General features: G+C 39.7%; 1 protein-coding gene across 1 annotated transcript in view; it reads left to right on the forward strand.

Moving 5' to 3' along the window:
* Positions 1 to 14,226: 14,226 nt before the first annotated feature.
* Positions 14,227 to 26,765, forward strand: part of NXPH2 (neurexophilin 2) — a 31,268-nt gene continuing 18,729 nt past the window's right edge. Inside the window, exon 1 of the mRNA XM_031053308.2 lies at positions 14,227 to 14,334. Within this exon, the coding sequence (XP_030909168.2) occupies positions 14,299 to 14,334 (36 nt within the window). The 5' untranslated portion in view covers positions 14,227 to 14,298. The remainder of the gene's footprint in view (positions 14,335 to 26,765) is intronic.

The following is a 26,765-nucleotide window of genomic DNA, read 5'->3' on the forward strand; positions in this document are numbered from 1 at the left end:
TGACAAGCTTATAGAAGAGGGAAGCACAAACTCTTTCCAAGTAGCATGACATGAGAAAAGCTTGAAAAATTCCCCGTTTCCCTCAGATACAAAAATGTTTTCTGAATATTTGCTTTGGTATTGTAGAAGATGATAAAGGAAACAAAAGATGTGTGTTAATTTTCAAAACCAACTGATTGTGTACTTAGCCAAAGAGCTTGCACTATTTGTGAATCTGCTAGAATTGTTCCGACAATGTTAATGCATGTTCTGGCTGTTTTATGAAGAACTTTATCTCATGAGGTACAAAATGCCACTGGGACATGTGCTACAGTCTAGCTTGGGTAGATTCAGAATAAAAAGAAAAAAAGAAAAAAGAAGAAAAAAAAAAAGAGTAACACAATCTGACAATTGCTGATAATGTGAAAACAGACACAGAGCCTAATGTCTTAATCAGTGATTCAAGTCACTGCCTAGGTGGGGAACATTATAAATAAAGAGATACCCATTTGGCCAATTTGGTCAGAAAAATTATCTTTTTAGAAAACACATGGGACCTCTTTAAGGAAGACAAAGATATGTTTATCTCTATCTTTGAAAAAGTTCACTTGGGCGTGCTATCTGTTTAAGCTATTTATATCCCTGACTTACCAAAACTCTAAAAAACATGAAAAGTATTAGTTTTGTGTTCTCATTTAGAACTGACCATAATTCACCTTGATACTCAGTAATTGTGAATGTTCTATATAGATATTTTCTTATCATTCCTCATGCAAAAGTTGACAGTAAAAAAATTGCATCTTTTTATATAAGAGATTACAACTTAGAAATGAAAGTGAGGTGGATTTGGAAGCATTCACTGAACATTTTTTTCTCCCAATACTAAATGAATGCAATAACAAATTCTAATCTCTCCAGTTACAGTCATCATTTTAGCACAACTGTGACTTTTTTTTTTGTTCATAATATTATGTGGGATTTTTTTTTTAGCAGAATTACACAGCAAATATTTTTGTCATAATGTAGATTTGCTTCTTTTGTCTCCTGGATCAAACATTATCCACATGGTGCAGGTGTGCTGATATGATTTATTCATAATCTAGCGGAAAAACAGGAAAAAAAATAAAATCCCTCAAAAAATATTCAAACAGAAAACAATTTTAAAACTTACAACCTTAGAGCTAAAGTAAACAGAGTAGCCACTGCATAAATGAATCTCACACAAGGGTCCATTCTAAATTATGCAGGAAATTAACCGATAAAATACTATATCCATCTAGGAAGAGGAAAATGCATTTAAAATTCTGAAGGTGAGAAAAAAGAACACCTGAGAGTATTAATTCAGGGACACTCTGCCCTTAAATGCTATGATTGCTCTATGTAAATATTTAGTATTGCAATAACTCTAGCTAGTATGACTTCTAAACCCAATTTCATTTCATAGCACTTGTTACCCAGTTACAGATAACTCATTCGCCTTCAAAGCAGAATTTTCCTCGTTACTTTTTCTCATTATATCTTCCAAAATCTTTTCCATGTTCTTGTTTTGACATGTCTAGCCATAGTTTATAAATTTTGGAAGTTTAACTGTTCTAGTAAATGATAATACATCTAGATTTTAAAATAAAAAACATTAAGAACTTAGCAAGTTTAACTTTCTACCAAGTGTAAAGCACTACCATAAATCAGAATTAATCTATGCCTAGAGTATCCCCAACACTTTGACATAGAAACATGTAAAAATATTGTGAAGAATACAGCATATTAAGTAGATAACTTGTTTCAACTTGTTACTCATATGGCTCCAGTTCAAGAAAATTTCTCTGCTGAAGATGTTTATAGATGACTAAAGCCAATGAAGTTGGGCAGATGCTGAAATGCTTTCTTGAAAAGGACTTCAGTACAGGCTGCAGCACTTCCCTGAATGGGAACTACTCCTCATCAAAAAAAACCCCACTTGATTTACAAAACAAAATAAATAAATAATTGCATAATTAAAATAAAGCAAAAACACACCCCACAACATACATTACTTGTTATTATTGCAGCTGGAATCGTGCAATTTTTTCCTCCGATGATAAAATATTATTATTAATGGGAATACATGCAATCATAAAAAAACCTCAACAAGCAAACACTGCTGGAATGTTAAGTTTGGTCTAGTCTTTGTAGAAGCAGGAACATCAGACACCAAATTATTTCCTAGGTCCTGTTGTATCAATTTCTTCAGTATTTTGCCTGGCATTAGACTTTGATAATTGCTGATTTGCCAGTGTCCCTTTTTATTTATTAATTCATACTCATAAAAATATTTAAAATGTATTGATTACCACTACTGCACATCTCTCAGTTGTAATTAGTGACCTGCTCTCACCAATCCTCTTCCAGGGTCACCAGCATGTCTATGAAAAATTTTGCTTTATCAAAAGGTTGTATTTGTCCATAGAATTAGATCTGGATGTTCCTTTGTATCTACTCATAGATCTGGTAAACTGCTATACTTCACTTGCTTGGATTTTTAAACTTCTGAATATATTTGAATTCTAGGAACTCAAAAGGAGCTAGTAAGTACTGGTGACTCATCTCTCTTTCAAATAGTTTTCAAGATCAAAAATCAAATTAAAGGTGGCATGGTTTAGTGTGAGGTGTCCCTGCCCATGGCAGGAGGATTGGAACTAGATGATCTTAAGGTCCTTTCCAACCCTAATTATTCTATGATTCTATAATACAGCAGTCCCTCATAGACTTCTAAAACCAAGGTTTAAATCTAAATTTGTAATGAACTTCTTTAAGGATCTGAACTAAAGTTCGTCAGTGTTACTGCACAGATTCACTACCTGAGTTAAAGCAGGAGTAGTAAACAGCAACAGCAGACTATGATTCTCTGTTTAGACTAGTTACTACAGAGAAACCCAGTACACTAGCTGCACCTTGTGTGTTAACACTAATTAACTGATTTGATAGAAAATTCCAGTGGGAAGGCAATCTCCATTCAAGACATAAAATGGGATCAATTTGTTTGGTTTTTGTTTGGGCTCTTTTTGGTGTGTTTATTTAATACAGAAAGGTACAGATCATTTCTAGGATAATGAATATTTCATTACCTGCCTTTGATTAGGTTGCTAATTTTCTAGGCAAATTAAATAGAGTCATCTAGCAGGCCTTCAATCAAAAAATGACTGGATGTCATGTGTGAAAAAATTAGATAGGCTGAAGAAGGTGATTAGGAAAAGGTTGTGAAGAGAGTAATGTATGGTTTTACAGGTTGCATTCACAGTCTGGAAGGAAATAACTAATACAATTCACCAAAGACTGATCTTGGGACCACTACTATTCAATAAATTAATTCGCAATTTCAGCATAAATTTAGGACCTTGCTATTGAAATGTGCTGCTGACATAGACACAGTAGGCAGTCGGTAGTGTGAAGGATCTGGGTAACGTGTTGGAACGACCAGAACAATAAAGAGAAAATATAACTGTTACAGATTCTTGAAAAGGGAAATACAATAACACCATGTTTCAGAGAACATATTTCCAACAGAGATAGATTAGGCATTCATGATGTTCCACAAGACTACTAACATCTAAATTTGGACATGTACCCACATCCAAAAAAGATTAATTCTAATGGGACTAGATAAAAGAAAAGCTTTACTAGACTAACACAGGAAATGGAGATATATTGCCTGAGAGAGACTGCCTCCTGGCTCACATAATTAACAAAATGTGAGAGGGAATCTGTACCTTCTAAATTTTTGAGGCTACACATCATCAGGAAGAAGAGGAGCTCACCAAGATAAAGCAGTAACTATAAAAGAACAAGAGTGTATAAAACCGCTTATCAATATAGTAAATCCAGAAACTAGAAGTTAGAAGGTTTTCAAATGCCAGGAGTGAATTTTTGGAATGGCTTCCTTATGCAGCGTGGGATTCCCCCCACTCCTGACTAGCTAATTTAAAGACAGATCCTGAAAAGTTTCCAAAAAGAACCAACACTTCACTGCCTGCACTCTAGAGAGATTGACTGACTGACACCAGCTGCTCTTCCCAGTCCACCATTTCTAATATTTGGAAACAGAGTGAAGAGTCCTAAGAGTAAGACAAGCAGAAGTTGGTGTCAGTGTTTTTAGTTAACTCAGAGGAATGCGATTTGAGAATGAAATTGAGGTTGACTGACAGATGGGTTTGATGTTAATTTCAAGTTTTACTTGTTTGTGCTTCTAAATTCCTTGATAAAGGAGTAAAAATTACTATTAACTTTATGCACAAGCATAAGAGATCATTATTAATCAGATATCTTTCATTGTCTTGCAGCAGCAGAGATGGTTTAGTAGGACCTCAAGCTCTTAGTTTAGTTTTTCCACAGCTGGCTCATGAATCCATTTCTAGAGAGATTAGTATTACTTCCTGCCATGTATAACTCTTATTTCCTGAAATGAGCCAACTATTTGCTACTGTGCCCTAAAATTAGATCAGAAAAATTTCCCTTCCCCATTTAAATGATGTCTGAAGATCATGCTAACGTGCCAAAGCAGGGAAACACAATGCTCAAGCCTTACATTCTGGTCTTAACCAACCCTACCATCACTTTTCTGGGAAGTAACACAAATAGCAATAATCACTTATTGTGCACAGTGCTTTTCATCTTCAAAGTGCTTAACAAATATTTATTGATAGTTAATCTGGAAAAAGTATGGTTTAAGGCCAACTTCTGATAGCTTGTGTGACAAAGTTAATGTCATTTAAATAGAGTCTGTTGGCATTTAATAGGATAGTACAGTATTTTAGTTTAAACACCATTGTTCCATTAAAAGCCAGTTATAGAAATTCGACCTTCCTTAAAATTTATAAATCACAGCTTTCCATTTGAAAAAAGATTTATCTAAACACTTCATCCAAATTTAGTCTTCATAATTCTAACTAATTGCATAACAGTCTTTTCACCCAGCTGTATAATGCAATTCGTCATGAGGACATAAAATCTTCACTCTGCACTTGCAGGCAGTACCGCCTGTGAGCAGTAGATAGCACTCAAGATGTTTCCATTTACTATGAGAACCCGAGATCAGACCACTATTCCCGTGCAAGCTTGGCACAAGGTAAACTCACACCTACATGGCTCATCCCTGCACAGGGTGCTCAATACAACAGCTTTGGTCAGCTCAGTAGAGTGCTTCCTTACAGTTAGACCAATAACCGGGTAATTCACACATACAAATACATAATTTCTGTACCATAGAAATTATATATATATATTTTTATATATATACTAAGCATATACATAGCAGCATTTAACTATTTTCCATTCAGGATGTGAAGACATCTTTCAGATATAAATCCTACCAGGAAAATCCTAACACATCTTACGCTGATCATTTTGTATTAAAAATAAAATCAAATGGTAGCACAACAGGCTGAAGAACACTAAAATAAACACTTTAAAATAACTTTGTATGAACTTTTGACTCAGTGATTAGTATAGTTTCCTCTTTTTTCTGAATCTTTGAATCTGCTGCAAATGAACCCATTTTAGAGTTGTTGAGTTTATTTGTATTTTCCTTTGCTGTAGATCAAACATCTCTTCTGAACCCAAATGAGAGAACACAGTTTGTGGCTCAATCACATCCACATAATGTGTTTTTCAGGACACCTAGCAGCAGAGCTAGGAAAGGAACCACTGGGGTGTAACAGCTAAATAACCACAGTCACTACCTGGTAAAACCATGGCTGCTCACCAGCACAATGAAAGGTCTTGCAAAGCTGTCTCCCCTGGCAAGGATTTTAGTGTTTGAAAACACAAAAGTAGTCAAAATGTAACCTGAACACAGGCCTACTTAGATGAGACAGGGAAACCAAGAATTAAGAGGAAACTAATCTGCAAATGAGATGCAAGGTTTGGAAACTGATGACACTAAGTTCACTTGAGTGGCAGAGAGCTTGTGTATCATATTCCACGTGCATTACCGATCAATAACCGCCCTCACTGCCAGACTGGATGCAGGTGTATCTGTTACAGTGCTACCGCTCTGGTTCTAGGCACGTGTGCCACACATGGCCGCTTTCCACCAGGTCCTGGCCTCCTGCTCCCAGTACTGTACCTCCCTTTTCAAGGCTACAGCATTACAAGGTGATCTCTCCTGCAGCTTGACAGCACAGGAATGACATTTTCAGACTGCTTATGCCCATCTCAAAAGCAGGTCCACAATGTGTTCATTAATTTATGTTATTAAATGGATATAACCCCAGAGTGACTTCTTTGAAGCCAGATCATCCAGCCCTCTGGCTCCCAGCACACTTGGATGCCATTTACCAGGTGCAGCATGCCCCTTGTCTCCAGCAGCACCGCTCCAACCCACTGCCCTGCACAGCTCAAGCCCCACAAGAGGAGCCCACCTGAACTTGACACTGTACCTGGGACCGCTCAAGGGCACAGACATGTAGCGGCCCAGGCAGGCCGAGGGGTGCATCCGGACCCTGCGCCCCCATCCCACTATGCCTCCTCCCTCACAGCTGGGGAGAAGAAACCCGGTGAGTTTCCCCGCAAAGACCACAGCGTGTGGGTGCCGGGGGTGGGAGAGCAGATCGACCCTTGGGAAACAGAACGGTGATAGCGGTTTTTCTATAAAAGCACAACTGGGAAAGGGACACGTTAAGTCAAATTCTTCACCTGTCTCTCCTTTCGTACCAGAGCATGAGGCCGGCGGCAGTGCCGGGCAACGACGGCTCTCTGAGGAGGGGGCAGCATCGGTTTCACTTCCCCTCTCCCGGTAAACCCGAGCTCTAGCCCCGCAGGCCGCCATTGCCCTCTGGGCCGGGCGGTGGCTGCGAGTGAAGGAGGGGCCGCCACGCCTTTAAACTTTCCGTGAGGGGCGGCTTGCCCAGGTTAATAGGGTTTCCTCAGTGTTTGGTGGGGTTACTGCCTTCGTTCTGTACTCCCCGCTGTGGTTCGCGTTAACTCAGTTTGGCCGGGCGGCTACTTCTCCGCAGCAGCACCATGGCAGGCAGCAGGGCGGCGGGCTCGGACCGCTGCCATGCCCTCGCGCCGCCGATCCGCGCCAGGCTGTGAGGGGTTCCCCCTCCGCCCCGCAGGGGGTGCCGCGGCGGCCCGGCTGGGCAGCGCCGCCACCGCCGCCCCCCGCCTCCTTTTTTCCGCCTCCTGCCCGCGATGGCCGCCCGCGGAGCTGAGCGGCGCTGCGCGGAGCGGCGTGGCAGTGCCGGGGTCTCGCCGCTGCCTGCCAGCGCCCCGTGAGGGGGGACAAGCGGGGCGGTGTGTCCCTGCGCTCAGCCCGGCCCCCCCGCTCCCCGCAGCGGAGATGTGCGAGACCCGTGTGGAGGGAGTCGCCTCTTAGACCGGCAGCCAGGATGGTGCACCTGCGGCCCCTGCCCCTCGTTGTCGTCCAGGGCGTCCTCCAGCTTGTAAGTGTCCTTCCCCGCGGTCCCTTTCCCGTCCCCGCAGCAGGACTTCGAGGGAAATGGCTCCTTTCCCTTGGTGTGAGCGGTAGACGCGGTCTACTCTGAAGGCAAAGGCAGAGCTGGCTCCGGGCAGCTCGCACCGCGCCAGCGGGCAGCCTCCCACAGCACGACACCTTATCTCTTTCTTTTAATATGTGTGTATATACATATATGTGTTAAGTGCGTCCGTGCTTTTCCAGGCGTTTGCCGCTCGGTGGGCTTGTTTGGGATGGTGGGGCACGCATGTAAGGAGCAGCTCCTGGAGCCGGGATGCGCCGGGAGCCACCGCGGGGCTGGGCTCGGCGGGCGGGCGGGTGCCGGGTACCGCCCGGAGCTGCCTGCTCCGGAAAAGTTTTCCGCTGGGCTCAGGATGACATAACGGGCTGTGGAGGTCGGGTCACCCGCGCTTCGGAGGCTCCCCTGGTAGTTTGGGCTTGCTGCAGCGCGGGCATGGGGGCTGATAATGTTTACGCTGGACTGTAGCTGCATGTTCCTGTATTGCGCTACATGTTCCTTTGTGTGCAGCGTGGGATTTGGGACTGACGTGGGAGTGAAATGTAAAGTTGGGATCCCGGAGGTGTGTAGGGGAAGAAAGGACAGCGAGGTGCGCGGCTGGAGTCGGGAACGCGGAGGCCAGCTTCTCCTTGAGCCAAAAACTGCTGGGTTGTGGAGTGTCAGTGGTGCTCGTGGTAACGCGGTGAGAGGGGTTTAAAAAGAGTAAAACCGGTATTTGCAAACAGGTTTGGCAATCTTCACTTTAAGGAGTGTTTTTAAAATGTTAATTCGAAGTTATTTGGGGGCGGAGGGAAGTTTTGTTTTCAGTCCCCTCCAATTCGTGCTGCAAAAGTTGTGCCTCTCTTTCCCGGCTGAAAGTATCGCAAAGTTTGTCGCTGTAGTCAGTAGGGAGTGTGTAATAAACCTTGAAGGGATTAAACAGCCTCCTTAAGAACTGGAGTCTAATATTACAGTGTGAGTTGATTGATTAGTTTTTGAGGAAGCTTATGTCAAATTCTAATCCGGTTTCGGATTGTGCTTGTCGTGTAATGTTTTTTGCTCCAGCGCTTTATCACAGCAATGAAGTAGCGAGCTGCAGTCCTGCGATAAGGCACCCATTGCTTTCACACTCCTATCCTTTTGGACAATAAAAGGCTGTTTACACTCCACATTCTTGCAGCCCAGTTTCCAGCCAAGCAACGCGCAGGGGTGAGAGATGGGAAAGGAAAGCAGAAAATGGATTACGAAGTTGTTGAGCAAAAGGAACTAAATAAACCCTCTTTTCCTCGCACCTACAACCTCTCTCACACTCTCCTTTTTACTTATTTTTAAACAGATATCAAAGGGATTGATTGAATCCGTCAACAGGAATCGGGTTTGTTACATGATGTTTTATTGATGATGTTGGGGAAGTTGCTCTCTGTGGTTTTACACACCTTGAATGAAGGCAGACCAAAGAAGCAAAGTTGCTGTCTTGAATTAAAATAATCATGTATAGTCAGTCCAGGTTTTCAGGTGGATGTGGCACTCAGCTCACTCGGGTATTCCTATTTACTGTGTTCCCTGTGTACAAAATGGTAAAGTTTTAGAGTCAGTTAGCTTTATGGTTTATATAAATTAATTGAAATTATAAATTAAAGCAAGGTGAGAATGGGTGAAATTTTTGAAGCATTTTAGGTATACCTTTTAGTAATAGATTAGTATTAAAAGCTTGAGTAAATGCATTTTTGCATACTATTATCAGGATACCTGGTTAACATCTGATTTAAGTTACAGCTTATTAGAAATTGAGTTGAGAAATACTTGAGGCTAGTGGTGGTAATACACTGAATACAAGTCTCTGTTTTAGTCTTTGTTCTCTGGCCAGTATTTGTAAGGACTGGTGGCTTCCTGGAATCTAATTAGCAGTTTTAGCAGGCAGGCATTGGTGGTACTAAATCTCAATTTTTTATTTTGGTTTGTTTTGCTTGTTTAGTTGTTTTGCATTTTTTTTGGTTTAATGGAAGATTGAAATTGTTAAAATGAAAGCAACACTAAAGGCTCAGCGTTTCAGCCAAGAAAGAAAACAAGTATGGGTTTCAGTGTTGCAGTGCAGAAATCAAGCCCTTCCTGATGGTGCAATCTTAAGTATTTATGAAACTGGAGATTTTAGAATGCAAAATGCTTTGGCACTGTATTATTGAAGGTGGAAGTACTTGTGTTTTGGTGTTTTGTTTTTTGGTTGGGTTTGTTTTGGGGTTTTTTTTTTGTTGGTTTTTTTTTTTTTACTAGATTTAACTTCCAATGTGTGCTTGGCTTTCAAATACTGAAGTGTGCTATCTACTTTCCTGTTTCCTAAAGATGCATAAATACAGGATAATACCCATGTGAAACTTAACAAATTTGAGGAGATGCTGAGGGTTATCAGACAATCTCACTAAATTTCAGAATACCATGTTAGTTAGATGATTGTTTATGTGCTGTATCTAATATTGACCAATCGGAAGTTCATGTTTAGTACTGAACAGAGTGTGGATGTATTTCTGTAGCATGTTCCTGGATTAGTATTTTGATTAACAGGTGGTGTACCAGTATACATGCAGCATAAGCGCATACACATTTCTTACACTACTCTGCATATTTGCATATATTAAACAGTAAGAAAACTTGCTGGTGAGTCAGGTTAAGGTGCTAACTTACTTCTGTAAAAATGCATTAATGTTCAAAGTCACGTTTACATTATATTGTCAATATAGATGGAAACAACAATTTACAATGCATAGGCAGTACTAGTCTGGGCTGTTAGCGATAAGAAGTCCAAAAATTGTTGTATTGTGTCATCTTTAGTAGGTACTCCTGCTTTACTATTATTTTTCGGTAAGCTTTTTCAATTGTCACATAATTGCTGAATATCCTGTTACTTGGCTCTTTGTAAATAATGGAGTTCAACATGTTGGGAATTGAAAAGACTGAAGTTACTAGGATTATATGGTTTATAATATGCCTGCTAGTGTTTAAGTTAGCTTTATGTGCCTTAAAGGGGGGGGGGGGGGCTTCTGCTACTTCTGTGGGAACATTACTTGCCCTTTTAAAGAAACCTTGGTTTAAAAATGAAACCAAACCCCAAAACCCAAAAAACAAACTGCCCAAAGAAAACAAAAATAACCAAAACCCATAACAGAAAAAGGCCTCTGCTGTCAGTATCCATTATCTTCTTTTCATGCTGTTAATTTGCACCTTTTAAAATGTCACATTTCATAACATTGTTTAAAGTAGTTCATACAGGATCTTCAAAATGTATGGAATTTCTCCCGCTAAGAATGAAGGGGCTGTGGGGGAAGATCTGTTTATGGGTTTTCAGTCAAGAAGCAGAATTTGCTTTTGCTAGATACAGCTGCTGTAAGCCGCTGCTTTGTTGTGGCAAGGTTCAGTTACAAATGCTCACAGATGGGACCTGTGGTTCTGTAGGATAACCAGGCACCTTAACTGTTAGCTTATGCTTGCATCTTTGCAGTCTGAAATTGAGGTGCATTTTCTTGCTCCTACAGTTGCATCAGCATTCCCACCAAGAAACTCCTTTCAAATGTTATCGATTGAGCAGAGTTGTCACCGTCTCAGAAAACCAGGAATCAGTTCTTTTACAAACCCTTAAAAACAGTTATTTTTTTCCCAGTAGTGTCTCTATAGAAGACAAATAATTAAGGAGGATGGGGGGGACTAAAACCCAAACAAACAATGTTATTTTAAGATTTTTCTCCACCAAGACTGAAGTATAGCATTTGACATGAGTGAAATTCAATGACATATTGTTTGTTGTGGACTTTTCAAGAGTTGAAATTTTTAACACAAAACAATTTGTCACACAAGCCAAAATTTTTAGAGGGTTTTTGGTTTGGTTGTTTTTATTTAACAGAATTTGAGGTTCTTAACAACTTGAGCTGAAAAGAATATTCATAACTTGCTAAAGTATATGACATTGCATCATAAGCAGAAATAGCTTGAAAACTGAGATAAAGCTGCATTTCCATATAAAACATGTATACCGTGCAAGGCATAGAAACAGAGCTATATTCCTCCTGGCTTCTTTAATTTTGTCTCCATAGCCTTGCAAACGTGGTCTGTGTAACATGCCCTTGCAGTGAAAATTAGAAATAGACACCATGCAAAACTCTCAACTCTGTTTTGGAAAGGTAAATGCTTCCCTCTAGTCATCTTGAAGCATGCAGATGAAATTCTATCCCCCTTAATTCCAGGGAGAACTTTGACATGAAATATATTGGACCCAAGATTTCATTTGGTTTATTTTGGTATTTTTCTAGGTGCTGTAGGCATTGTAAGCCCGCATCTTGTTCTAGAATAATAAAGTAATATAAGTAACCCAAGGAATGCAGGCAGTTTGAAGTTGACAGCTCAACAAACACTGGTTTCAGCAGTTCAAGAATTTGTTATCCTGAATAAGGAGTTACGTCTTAAGGTGGATGAGGCTAGGTTTAGTTTACATAGGGGGCTCACATACAGCTTGGCTTGTCCTTACATCATATCTTTTGACCTGGTTCTGTAGAATTGTTGACTGATACTTTTCAGTTTATTTGTAGCTTTACTGGGGGCATAGAAAGGTTATAGACCCCATTTAAAATCTGTACAGCAAGTCTGTTTGACTGATGTCCAGTAGACCACGAAGTACGCCAGGCTTCCTTCGCACAGGGCGCGTACAATTCAAGTCTCACTTTTTCCATCTCTAACATGGAAGGTGTTTTTCTACCATTGTAAAGCACACTGGAAGCTACATGTCAGAGATGTGCTGTAGGCATTTCTTTTTACTGGTAGTGCAGTGTAAATGACGGGGAAGTGAAACAGAGAGATCAGTGGAGCCCAAAACTAAATTGGGGTGCACCGATTGGTCCCAGCTTTCTGTTTTGTGTTTTGAGCCTTGGTTTCTGCAAGAAGGGAATTTGGGTATGTGAGTTGAAAGGGGGCAGCAGAAACCACTCGCTGGTCTGGACATTCAGGACATCAGAGAGGTACAGCTCTAATCTAGGTGCCCCAAATTCCTCCTATACTGTTAAAAATCAACACTTAAAAGCCAAAAAACGTATGAGGAGAAGCAAGAGCTACTCAGTATGGCATGGGAAATAAACAGCAATGGGCAGTAACCCTCACCAGTAGTAGCTGGCAGTAACCAGTGTTAAGCTGTGTTTGGCTCAAGTATGGAATAAAACATGGTAATTCTTGGTAAACTGCTGCAGTAAGGAAAGATCAGTGCTAGTCTATGTTTAATGGGCTTAAGACAAAAACTGTAATTCCATAGGTTTAGGTTCCATCTTCTGGGTTAAATCTTCATCAGAAAGACCAGAACTGTTCTGATGCTTAAGGAAGCTTTGAGTCTTTCACCACATATTTGTCAATGTATCAAAACCAAATGCCAAGGAAAAGGGAAGAATTGTTGCCTTTATCACAAAAATTGCTGTGATAACTGACTATTTAAAAGCATGTGTACTTCAAGGGTCAGTGCATTTGCTCTGTTAATCTGCCTTCTAGTCCTTATTTTTGCCCACCTCTTAACTACTGCACTATATCCACTGTAAAACAGAAATTGAAACTTAAACAGCAGAGGTTTAGACTGGATATAAGGAAGAAATTCTTTACTGTTAGGGTGGTGAGGTACTGGGATGGGTTGCCCAGGGAGGTAGTGAATGCTCCATCCCTGGTGGTGTTCAAGACCAGGTTGGATGAAGCCTTGGGTGATATGGTCTAGTGTGAGGTGTCCCTGCCAATGGCAGGGGGGTTGGAACTAGATGATCTTAAGGTCCTTTCCAACCCTAACTATTCTATGATTCTATGAAATACTCGCCTTGAAAGTTTTACTAGATCAAATCTTGCAGAACTGAATCACATCTAGCAGAACTGGAAAAAAGAAAGTTCACTTACACATAACTCTTATGAATTCATCTTGAACTTGATTTCCAAACATCCTACTCTGAGACAGCTTTGGCCTTTCACTTCAAATCTTAAATATGCTTGCATATTTTTCCTCAGCCCAATTCATTGTTAGCATTCTCTTTTCATTCCCTCAATTTCCCATCATGTTTGTGGTTGTAGTTTATGCTGTTTAGTTAGTTAAAGAAACAATCAGAGTTAAAGAAAATGATGGGCGACCCTGCTGGTTAGGTTCTATTTTCAGCAAAGCATCACTCATCCATGAGAATCATGTCCCTTTCCCCCAGTATAGTACCTTCAGGCTTGCAGGTTTAGTCTGATACTCTTATTTATATTCATCCTGTTTATCAGTTGTTTCCTTGTTCGTACTTCACATGCTATTACCGTACTGTTGTAGCACTGAAGATGTGCTAACATATGTGCAGGGTCGTGCAACACCATTGTGCCTGCATGTGGCGTCATACGCTGGGGATACTCCTTGAGTAAATGAACCAATGGAGGACCCTCAACATAAGGCTGCAGTCCAGGAAACCATGTGTTGCAGCGGGACTCCTCCCAGCATGGAGCGTGGACTGGAGCCCTAATATTCACCTGCTCCCAAGCTCTGCATACTTGGGATAATGGAAAAGCTCTGGGTCCTGTGCAGAATTATGGGAGATGTCAGCACTCTGCCAAGTGAGCAAGAGATGAGATGGAAGATGAATGAGTTTCTGGATGAATCTCACACAAAACCTATAAGGTCTGTAGGTTAAGACTTTGAAAACAGTGTTCATTTGTTTCCTGTAGGGAATTTCCTTGTGGGTTTGTGTCCTGTGTCAGCTATAAGCTCTGTCTCAGTTAACAAAGAGGTTCAAGGAAACAAATTAAGAGTGAGGAGGAAATAAAGAGCTGTGAAGATGGGCCTACAGTTAAGACTAAGTGGTTTTGTCCTTGCAAAAGGGATCTCATTGCTGGTATGATGCTCCACTCTCCCTGGAATGGCAGTGCTACGGTAAATACAGAATTTAAATGACTTGTCTGTAATTTTAGGTAGAATTAAAGAGCTGTAAGAGCTGTAGTTCTTCAGGTAGGTTTCTTCTTTGTTCCAAACGATTGGTAGTAATAGAAGCTATTCTTAGCATGAAGTGAAAATGAAAGAATAGTGAGAAATAAAAATCTAAGAATCTAATATTTCTAAAATCAGTTTTTATGTGCACTGGGACCAATTATGGTTATTGTGTCATTACCGTGCAGAGTAGAAGCTACTTCAAATGTCCTAATTCTGATTTTCCAGATCCAGCATGTTTGGTTTATGTTTATGGTAAGTTAAGAATTCCTGACTTTGTACTTTTTGGTGATGACCAGGTATTTCTAATACCATGCATCACCAGTGTAACGCAAAACCTTAATTGCTGTACCCATTATCTTGGAAAATAAAGCACTGTGCATAAAAATGCTTCTATATTCTGTTATTATGTAGATTTAAGGTTGTTTTATAGTTCTGATGGAGAAGGAGCTGCTTGTGCTTGAGGCTGACCTGAGGAAAAAGAAGAAGTTTGCTTTGGGAATAAGAGGTGAATATTGGGGGGGGGGGGGGGGGGGGGGGTGTAGATAGTGGAAATAAAACAGCCCAGTGTGCACCTGGAATGAGCCTGAGCAGTTACTGCAGAAGAGGGACAGACAGACCAACAGTGACAGGGAATATTTATACAGTTACACCAGGTTGTTAATTTGAGAGGCTGTGGTGGATTCTTTCTGCCATAGACAAATCTTGTAGAAAATCCATCTTCCTTCTCATCCAATTTGAGACAATTTGAAAGTGGGATTTTTTTTCCACAAGTTCCATTGAGGAAGGAAGCATAAAATGCCTTCTTGAATATCTTTACAATATATTTTCAGATATTTTCAGGACAAAGTGTAATAGGATATTTATTTCATATACTACAGTGTGGAGGTTGCATTATAAGGCCGTGGTCTACACGGGCACATAGAAACTCCAGTGTATTCCCTTTGTTCATGGAGTTCAACGCAGTGTGGAAGTCAAATAGGGTAGCACAAGTCCATGCCACTAAATCTTTTAAAGATTGTCAAGATTTAAACCTAAATATATCTAAACAGCCTCCAGATTTAAATGCAGAAGCTATACAACTGCTCATTGTAGGCCATGTAGCTGTGCATTCCCATGTGCCAGGAACTGTGTATTGCATGTGCAAAACTGAACTTATTTCACAGATTTTGGTGTTTAATTTTGGGATAATTACAGAATCCTCCTCTTGTACTTTATTTCTGTGGTGGATTCTTAAAATGTGATTTTAGTTTGGATCCTCAGTAGTTTAAAAGCAAATAAAAATATCTCTAGATATTCAGAACTAATAAAGAAGCTGGGAAGCAGTATCTTGAGTTAAAGGTGAAACTTCAGTCTTCTAACTCTTTTTTTATTTTTTTTTTTAAGATTAAAGCACTGTTGCTGCTTAAAAGAGCTACTGAATTTGATATTAATTGGTCAGTGACTGGGACATTTTCAGAAATGTGGAGCAAGGGAGGAGTGAAGCCCAGTCCTTCAGTTTCTTGAGCAGCAATGTGCAGGGGAGAAGACTATAGCCCGTGTTGTTTTCCACTCATTAAACTAACAAAATGGTAATCAGCTTTGTGGAAAGATGTGTAGTAGATAATGTTACTTCGGTTGCTGTGGCACCACTGAAGAGTTGTCAGGTGTGTTAGCCTGGACCACTTTAAATTAGATGATTGAAACATTTCTATGTGCCAGTCACTGAATTACACCTTGCTTCCTTTTAAAACAGATTAAATTTTGTCCATTGCTAATTTTAATTCTGTCACCATTTATGGCAAGGAAAAGACTTTGTCAAACTTCTTACTGGGTTGGGATAAATCCTGCAATGCAGCTGCAGTTGTATGCCAGATTTTCTCCTCTATCCGTCTGCTGAACCAGTCATTGAATTAGTCTTTCAGTACTGGAGTCATCAGTTTTTGAGTTAATTTTGAAACAAACTGCACTGTCTTCTGTGCTGAATGACAAATCCACAAGTCATCTTTGCCTTCCCCTGGCTTGAGTCTCCTCTCTACTGTAAGGAAGTTTCTTGCCTTCCAGGGAGCTTTTCTAAGCTGCAGTCTGCCATGATCTGCCTGCTTGCCACCTCTTTTTATGTCTCCCTCCCTGACCCATCCTCCTGAAGTTTTTTTTCCAAGCAAAGGGTGCTCAGTTCCTCTGGGAAAAGCAGCAGCTTAGTTGCTCGCTTCTCCTCCTGGAGATGCTCACATAATCCAAAGTACAGTAGTCAGGAGCAGGTAAAAAGATTTTCTTTCTGCTGCCCAGATTTATTTTTTTTTTTTTTGGTTGGTTGGTTTGATTAATTTTTTTGGTTTGTTTATAATTTAAAACAAAATGCATTGTATTTGTACAGGAAACAAATTAAATCTGGGATAAATAATTCCAGAATCCATTAGTGATCATAAATTCACCCCTTGCTGACAGCTACCTGCCCAAGCTCTCTAAAAGCAGGTCATTTCAAAGGCTTTATCAGCTTTGGGTCCTAGGTTATACAACATACTTCTAGAGTGTTTCTATTTGAAGTTGTCCAGTTTCAACTCATTTGTAACACAGCGAAATCTGAGTGGATAGCCATTATTATAGCAAAAGATTAGAACATGATGTGGGGACTGTGTCATACTTTTTAAGAAGCAAGTTTTACAGAACTGCAGATCCTATAGACAGTGCACTAGTTCTCTATAAACCATGTATTTCCTGATACCCTCTCCCTATCAAGGTCTTGGTGTGGCAGTGTGCTCAGGTGTGTAAAATTTAGATCAAGACCAAGAAATACAACAAGCTGTCCTCTACCACATTAGCATTCTTAGGCCCCAGAAGGGTTTTTTGGTTTTATGCTTTCCCTCCTTCCCCCTAGAGTCCTAAATCCCATATTTCTTTTTCAGCAGCAGCTCTGGTGAAACCACGGCTGATGTTTTTCCTTAAAGTTCTAAAAAAGTGGGGGAGCCATTCTCATCCAGCTCACTCTTCAAGCCTCCTCTTACTTTTCATCTCAGTAAAACTCTGTATCCAGTCCTGGCACCTAACTGAAGCTAGCATAAAATAATACCAAGGTAGTTGAGTGTCTGACAGGAGAATAAATTCATTGTTGAGTTAGGATCTATTTGATTTAAAGTAAATTAAATGCCTGTAAATGGAAGAATGAAAAAAACTTGACATACCTCATACTCAGATCCATTTTATGGTATTCACCCCATAATCCTTTTATTCAGATACGCATCATCTGTGTATTATCAGCAGTGGACAGCCTAGCACTGCTGTGACTAGGGAATTCAAACTCCTCCTTTTGTTTAACAAAACCTTTTTATGGCTGTTGGATAGGATCTGTTACTCTGCTTGCTTGGATTGAAGGTTCAGTGTTGCTTGTTTTTGTACTTAATGTTGAACACTGAGGGAAAGGAATGGATTTAAAATCACTAACTTTGTATTTATGATGACTTTCTGCAGAGATTTGCCTTCTGGTAAGTTTGCAGTATTTTTTCAATGAACAGCACAGCTATAGTTTTGGTGGGATAGCAGGATTAATAATGTTGAAAAATACAAATTTAATAGGTGGTGTATCTTTCTCGTGTTTTGATGAATTGCACTGTCTTGTCCAGTTCAGATTAACTACTAGATATGGTTTGTAATTGATGTCCATAAAGCTGGTAACTGTGAAGGAGATTAAATTGTATGTTCTATTTAGATATTAAAACTGTAGTCCTCATAACACAAACCAGTAGTCATTTAAGTGACTTGTCTATACCAGTGATACTAATCTCCTGTGCATTGAGGGACTATAGAGGTAAACACATCTGTGAGCAGGTTCGGCTCTACTATGAGTATATGCCCTATGCCCCAATTTCTGTCTTACCCATTGCAGTTATTTAATAGAAATCTAATTATCCTTGAGATCACCAGCTCTGTCAGATCCAATTGAACTGCACAGAATGTTTGAACAGTTACATGAGTAGTACTGACATACAGCTGACCGGCAACATCGTCACAGGAAGCCTGATTTTCTTAGGAAGAGAGCTAAAATAATATTTGAAACAGAAATTAGTCTGAAAGCCAAAACACACCAGCATCCCAGTCAGAAGTTCACCAGGACCTCCTGGGGTAATCCCATTTCGGGGGTTTGGTGATTGTTGTATCGAAATGTAGAGGCTATAAAAGAGATCTGAATCTTTACTTACTGTGTAATTCATATAGTTCAGGCTCCTCTTCAAAATATTCAACTGGAAAAGTTGTAGTAATCACTATTAGTGGGGCAAGAAAACCTACACAAATAAAGGCCTTTTGGAGTTTGGTTTGGTTTATTTTTTGTGGGTTTGTTTGTTTTTTGTTCATTTGGTTTTGTTTGTTTGGTTTGGGTTTTTTTTTTCATTGTGTTTGGGGTTTTTGTGTCTAATTTCTTCAGTTCGAGATTAACAGGTAAATATGGTCACGATTTTTCCTGTGTTTCTGGAAAATTCGAAATCATTAAAAGCTTAGTACAGAAGTGATTTATATCACAGCTTTGAATTAAACACCTGCAGTTTGCATATGGTGCCCAAGAATGATGTTAAGCAAGCTCCCCACACAAAAGGAGGGAAGATACCTAGCAAGGTCCTGAGGAGAAAGGGACAGTAGCTTAAAATGCAGCCTTTTCAGAAACTTTAGAGCCTTCCTCTGGGTTGCAAGACACCTTCTTTCACTTAGACTCATGGGCTTTTTAAGGGAAACAAGTTAGCCTAAGGTAGAACAGCTTTTAATAGGCAATAATAATAAAAATATCTCCATTCTCTCTGTTCACATAAGTCAGCACTTATCCCCTAATTAGGGTAGCAGAAGGGAGGGCTCGGGTGCATACCTCAAGACGGTATCGTATTTATCAAGATAGTGGTGGACACAAGGGTGCTCAGTCCCTATCCCCAAAGGGACTGGAAGCTGCTTGGATCGACCTTTATGGAGGACGAGAGAGATTAAGTTTGGGTTTTGGTGTGATTTTGTTTTGTTGGGGTTTTTGATTGTTTTTTTGTTGTTGTTGTTTTTGGGGGGAGTGGGGTCTGTGTTTGGTGGGGTTTTTTGGCAGGATGTGGGATAGGTATGTTCAAATCTAGTGAAAGTAGGAAACTGATGCTCTTGTGCACCTACCAGAAGATCTACTTGCTCCTGTAAGGGGACACTAGACTAAAAAAACCCCTAAAAACTAAACTAAAAAGTGGAGGCATCATTGCAAGCATTTATTCCTCTTCCTGTGCCCTTAGTCAAAGGTGTGTGAAAACCACATCCTGGATTGGATCCTTCAACAAAAATTAAGTGAAGGAATATCTAGATTTCTATCCTGAGAGAGCCATACATGGTTTGGGATCTCATGTGCTCAGAGAGGCATGCTCCAAAACAAACTAAAGGCAGTTTGCCTTCTTGCAATGTTAAGGGCTACTCGGGTCATGTCTCTTACAGTATGGTTTTAGAGGTTACAGACTTAGCACCTAAGTATCTGTTATGAACCTGTGGAAAAATTAACTTTCTGTGTCTCAAGCTCTCCCTGTTCTTTTGTTATTTTTTGATGGATACCGGTAAAAGCTACCCTATCTTCCTGTGATGTAGTATTGCTCATACTGAGCACTTCCTAGTATTCCTTAGGTTCCCATGATAATCCCTAGGAAGTTTCACAGCGGACGGTATCATACTGTTTAGTAAGTTTTTCCTATATTATACACAAAATTTTCCTAATTCCTTCCTGTTATACATAGCTATCTTCTTTTCTATCACTCTTGAGACACTTTGCTTTAAGCTGCATTATTTGCCTCTTCCTGGGGACCTTTTGCTCAAAGAACTGCAGTGTCAGCATTGTGAGTCAAGGCATGTTTTGCCTCTTTATTGATCTTTTTCTACTGATCATGCATGTTTGGAGTAACTTGCATCCATTGCCTTTCCTGACACCCCTTCCCCTCCATCCCCCATTGGTTTTCACAGACCATCTTAATGAAAAGATATTCACAGTGGAGACCCATATAATTAAGGTTAAAACATACTAACTAAGCATAGAGGTCTCTTGCAGAATTTGACAATTTTGCACATGAAGAAAATGAACTGGATTCAGTAGCCACATACTATATTCTGAGTAATTCTTTTGGAATATTTTTTTCTACTTCAGACTGCAATGCTTTCACTACCAGATGTTTCTACACATCTCTGGGTAGCTTACCTAGGCAGCTTGTTTTTTTTTTAATGGACACCAGCAGGCAGCCCCTGAGGACTGGGCTATGTGCATGCTTGTGTGCGTTCTGAAGGTGTCAACTACATGACTGTATTAGCACTACACACAAGTTAATGAGTACAACACCAAAAAGATGAGTACAGTTAAAAGGTTTGGATCAGCTCAAAAGCTCAGACAGAACATTCTTACATGTAGCTAGAAACATTACCAATCTCTCTGACGTATTACTTCCATTACAAGCTCTTCAGGAGTACCTTCTGCTTTGCATGCAGAGCTGAGTACACATCAATGCCTGAGTAAATACAGTAGTGGCTGTAGAGAAAAATAGCAGGAATTACACATAAACAGATTGTATACCAAAATATTTTGCTTGATTTCTGATTCCTGAATAAGGAAAAAAATCCCAAGTGACATGTTTCTTTGCAAACAGGGATGACCTTTGTAGCCGTCAGTGTGTAAGAAAAGCTGCTGCTGAGAAATGCTATTCCATGTTCTGTTGCTATAAACCTGATACTACTTCAGATTTCTGATTCCTGAAAGAAGTACGTTTAGAGGAGTCTGTAAAATAGTGCTTTTACCTGGAACCACCACCTTCTTCTTGTTCAAATTACCATCTTTAATAGATAAATTTTCCCTTAAGAGCTAGACAAGGTGCTGTTTTTTCATGCAGTAGCCAGAAATAAGAACAATAAATGTGTGGGAGAAATTCATCAATTTGGTTAGAAACATCAAGGTGCATGTCTATCTGAAGTACAGACAAATCGGTGCAGAGAAGGCTCCAAGTATAGAATTATCGACTCTGGAGGATAAGATACAGAATAACCTTCCTAGGCTGTACTTTGTCCGTTTTAAGTAGTGTTTACAAGGTGAGTAGTTTAACAATTTCCTCCTCATGAGCAAAATTTAGCAGTAGATGCATCAGAGCTTTTCCTAACTTTTTTTTTCCTTTTTATAAATGATACTGCTGTAAAAGTATATTAATGTTCTATTAATTTACTTAATGTTCTGTAAGACAGTATAAATAAGTACAACTGATTGATGTAACTCCTAAAAAGAGAGACACATTTATGTACTCCTGACCATTTTCTGATTGTGGTCTCAATTGCGGTGACACACCATGGAGTTGAGCCCTCCCTATGGTCTATCACATTCCTGGAAGCAATGGGGGGTCTGCAGTACTACATCCATGTGTAAGGTGGGAGATTCAGTCAGTAGATCACAATTAATCTTTATTTTTTTCTTTAATCTTTGTAAATACAAATACAATTCTTAAAAGTTAAATTTGAGGTAAATTTTTCTTTTGCATGATGCTTACCATATATCTGCACTGGAATATCCTTGTCTATTATTCAAAAAAACCCCCAAACCTGTTTTCTTAATGCTTTCAAGCCATTTATTCAGGAAGTGTGCTGTTTTCCAGACAACTCAAATAGGAATCAGTCCGTGTCTAGCTATATTACCAAGCAAAGAAGAACATCTCGTCCTATGGCACAATCAATGGGAAGTTAGCAGGTGAAAGCTGTCCTTTAAGTCTACTACACAACACAAATACAACTTCTGTTTCAAGGAATATGTACGTTTGAAACAAGGAAAAAATATTGCCGAATTCATTTATATGCTTCCATTCAAAGTCTGTAATTCAGATAACTTTGAGTCATCATGTTTAAAAAATAAATCTGCTAGCAAACATTATTTGAAGTGGATCATATAGAACATTTTAGCACAAGCATTTCTCTGAAGGAAAGACAGTGTACTGGAACAGTAAGAGAAGGGTGGTGATAGTGCCTATTTGGGTACCCATGCTTGTTTAACCCGGTGAAGGAAGTCCACCCTCTCAGTGATGTTGCATAAATATGGGCCATGAGAGGCAAAAGTACACTACTAATACTGACAGGAAAACACTAACTTAAATACTCAGCACCCATCAGTGTCTGCTGAAGAGAAAGTTACATTTTCATTAATATGGAAATTCCGTGTGCTTAATAACACCCCTCCTTTGGGGTCTTCAAACCCAATAGTAACACCTTTCAACAATATATTTTGAAAATAACTTTATAATAGAATTTGAAGCAAATAAGATTGTTGTAATCATCTTCTTTGGGAAGATTAGTTCTCAGGCATTTTATGTTGTTTATACTGTGTTTTCCAGCAAACTACATCAGAATTTTGCAGTAATGATAGTGATTATGAAAATTTAAGCTTAGAAAATCCCTCTGTGAATTCAGGGTAGAATCTTACAGAAGAATGGGACTCCATTTGTTACTGACCTCCAGTTGGAGTACAGCATGTGAGTTGCTACTTCTGAGCCTGAGTCCATCTGCTTTTTCGCCCAAACAGTAGTCCACTCATCAAGGCAGTTAATGTCCCAGCTTGGAGACAGAAATGCTTAGGAGACCATGTCAAAAACCTTGGTAAAGCAGATGACATTCCACTGCTCTCTCCTCCTCTGCAGATCTAGTCTTTTAATAAACAGTTGGCTATCAGTTTAGTCAAGCATGGTAAATTTAGTAAATCCATGGTAAATCTATGCTGGCTATTCCTAGTCACATGCCCAGATACGACTTGAGGAAGGATTTGCTCCATGATTTCCCCAGGGTCTGCTGTGAGTTTGAGCAGCTGGTAACCTTCTGGTTGTTCTTAGCCTCTTTTGAGAATAGTCACTGTATTTGGGTTTTTCCTCCCCCAGTCTCCAGAACCTTTCAAACTTGATAGTGAACAGCCTCATAATAACATCAGCCAGCTCTTTCAGCACACTTGAATGATATTGGTCTGCCCTTGTGGACAACATATGGTTCAGATTGTTTAGGGGGTCACTGACTTGAGTTCTTTTCTGTGACTGATAGTAAGAATCATGCAGGGAATGGAGTCAAAACTTCAGTGGTCCAGAATTAGCTGTACTTAGTTGTTGTGCAAGAGTCAACTGCATCCCTTGGAGTTCAGTGTTATCTCACTGAGATAGGCACCACTGGTTTTGTTTAGTGATGGATGCTAAATGATCATTAGACCAAAATTTAAATAATCATCTGCAAATGAAGAGTTGTCATTCACATTTTTTTCTCTAAATTAACTCTAGAAGAACATGATGGTTCACTTCAAGTCTCTTAAGGATATTTAACTTTACTTACAAGGGTAGGTCTTGAGTTTGGTCTTTCGTTATTGGAACAGAGAATGGCCTTGTAGAGGCAGAAAGCAATGCTCCTTGTGGGTAACGATGCTCCTGGGGGAAGCACCAGTGTCCACCCTCATGCTGACTCTGGAACACCAGTCCTGTATGAAACAATTCATTCTCCCATCTTTCTTTATTCCTATATAGTTTGAACAGAGTATGCTTCCAGAAGTCTACATCATCAGCACATAAAATTCAGCAAAAATTTCAAGAACAGCGTTAGTGTGTGTTAGCCTCATTTTTGGAGTAAAATGCCATGACTAGCTTGCTTAAAATACTGATTATTATATTGTTTGATGTGTTGTATTTTATCAATACCCACAGATATAGAAATAATATATGCTTAAGGCAGACACAGAAAGATGATTTGTAATTCTTTGTAAATCTCCTCTTCCTGAATTCAATCAGTGTTTTATGGTTTGCAAGCATAGAGGTAAAACTGCCAGCCTATACTTCAAGTCAGCTTACCAACTTCTGCTCTTGCAGAAACAATCTGCATTTTTAATCATCTGTTAGTGTCCTACATATTAAGGGCTTGTAGATAAATTATTAAATTGCAAAAATCTAGATAGGCAAATGAACCTCAAAGCAATTATAACACCTGCAAATTTATCAAGTGCAGTGATATTTTTCAGCTAGGGAAAGAAATTATTGTTAACCATTGTCAAGCACTTGCAGTTTTCTGCCATACGGGAACTTCATTCTCCCCTCAGATTGTTAGCTGGTGTAGTGACAAGCTGCAGAGAGATGACAGATTTAGCTAAGGATTTGGAGTCTGAACACCTGTGCAGTGTCATGCATTTAAAAATAGAATGTGACAGCAAGACATATCAACCCTCTAATGTCCAAATGGAAACCACAGGGATTTTTCTTTCAGCTTTTATGCAGAGAAGTAGCTTTCAGCCATCACTGTCCAAGTAAAAATACAAAGCAAAAGCTGTTCTGTTGAGGTCCAAAATAAATGGGAACAAATTGGAGTGGTAGGTGCAGGTGCACCAAACGTACTCAGTAAGCACTATTTCTTTCTTCTCAGTCATGTTCTAAATGGCCTGCTTCTTTGAGGGTGCAGATCATGAATGTTTAATAGCCATTTCTTCAGGAAACACTTCATGATGGGTTGGAAGAGGACTGTTGAGTAAAGGTGCTTTGCATACCTTGACTTCTGTGTGACTCATTCAGCCCTCCAGTGAAGCTATCAAAAAACAACTGAGACAGTTTTTTTGTTTTGTATAATCTTCTTTATGGGAGAAAAAAAGCATAAACCAAAAAGATAAAAACAGTCTTGCTTGATTACTGGGTTTGATGTATGCATTATACTCTCCGCTGGAGGAGCCTACATCATTGACAGTATTTGAAGGGAACATCTCTACTTCCCATCTCCTTTAACAGTCCTTGAAGCATTAAGACTAAATCAGTTAATCTTGAGGTTTTTTAGAGAGGAAACTAGGTTTCCCTGTCTGTCTGAGACCAAGTCTGCTGCAGTCCCTGCCAGCCACTGTCATGGCTCTGCTTTCCTCTAGGGTTGAGCACAATTACTGGGCAGCACTGTAGGCTGCAATGAACCCAGTTCATCTCCCTTTTCCCATTACAAGTGGTAACCTTCCAGTGTGTGTTCTTTCTTCAGCAAAACCTTTGTTTTCCAAGGTTTTTCTTCCTATTGCGTGCAGTAATTTTGAGAGGGGGTTTTGGCCTCTTCTGTTGCGATCCTATTAACTGTGTTAAAAAGGACATTTATTCAGTGGTTTGAGACAGCATTTCTTATGTGATTGTGTGATGGGGAAGTAAGGAAGGTTCATACTTAGCTTTTACATGCTCATTTATGTATGAGAAAGAAATCTACTTTAAACTCAGATAAGAAGTAGCAATGTGGATGATAAAAGGTATCACACATGAATGCGTTGCTTCTTAAGCTCAATGAAATAAATTAGACTCCCTGTTTAAGAGCATCTGGCACCCTTAGAACCTAGTTCATGTAACAATATTTCTGTTTATTAAAAAGAATTATGTAACAATATGGTTGATTTATTTCAAGATGATTGGCTTAGCAACTTAATTGGACTATGCAGTGTGCCAGAGAAAGGGAAAAAATCTTGTAATTAGCTCACTCACTTGTGGATGACTGGAAGCATTACATATCATGCTTTGCTGCTGCAAAGACATGCAGCAGTTGAATCCTGCAAGGAACCTACACATTTCAACTTCCACAGAAACAGCCTTCACACCTATGGGGCCATCAGCACCAAGCTGGTGTTTAGGCACTGGGCCTCAGTGGAAGCCCACAGAAACCAGCAAGGAGTTTCCCTTTGAATCCAAAGAGCACTCAGTGATTCCTTGCAGGCAAAGGGGCCTTCCTGGAGAAACAGCAAGACAAAATGTGGCTTGCCAATTAAAGCTTATTTTCCCTCACTGTGGTTTCCCTTTTCCCTTGCTGAAACTCCTGCCTTCCAACTCCCAAATACTATTAGCATACCAGAAAATTAGCGTGCTGTACCCACATTTTATGCTCATCCTGGTGAAAAGCTTTACTTCTTCTATTTCCAGGATGACTACGTCTATATGGAAAGCATGCTCTTGCAACACTGACTGCTTTACGAGGTTACCACCTCTCAGCTGAGACACAACAGTATTTTTTTTTATATTACTAGGATTTTTATTGGTGAACTTATTAGGAACATGAAAGTAGTGGACTTATTTATTGAAATGTGTTCAAATTACTTAACATACAGACAGTATGTTCAGAATAGTATTTGACAGTGGTTCAAATAACTTTCAAGATCTTTCCGATTTATTTAGTTTCCAAATGCAGCTTGGTGTGTCAGCCAAGAGTCTTGCAGGCAAATTACACTTAAGTGGAGTTAATCACATCAGCACAAATTGTTTCTGTACTGTAGTTTTACGCCAGTTTAAATGAAATTGGAGGTTTAGATGTTGCTTTCTCTTGTGCTGTTAAGATGTTCCGAGTCCTAGGATATTTATTTTTCCATTCCTATAATTGAATGCCAAATCCCCACATCTCTCCCACCACTC

This window comes from Melopsittacus undulatus, chromosome 4 (assembly GCF_012275295.1).
Source record: "Melopsittacus undulatus isolate bMelUnd1 chromosome 4, bMelUnd1.mat.Z, whole genome shotgun sequence".
Lineage (NCBI taxonomy): Eukaryota > Metazoa > Chordata > Aves > Psittaciformes > Psittaculidae > Melopsittacus > Melopsittacus undulatus.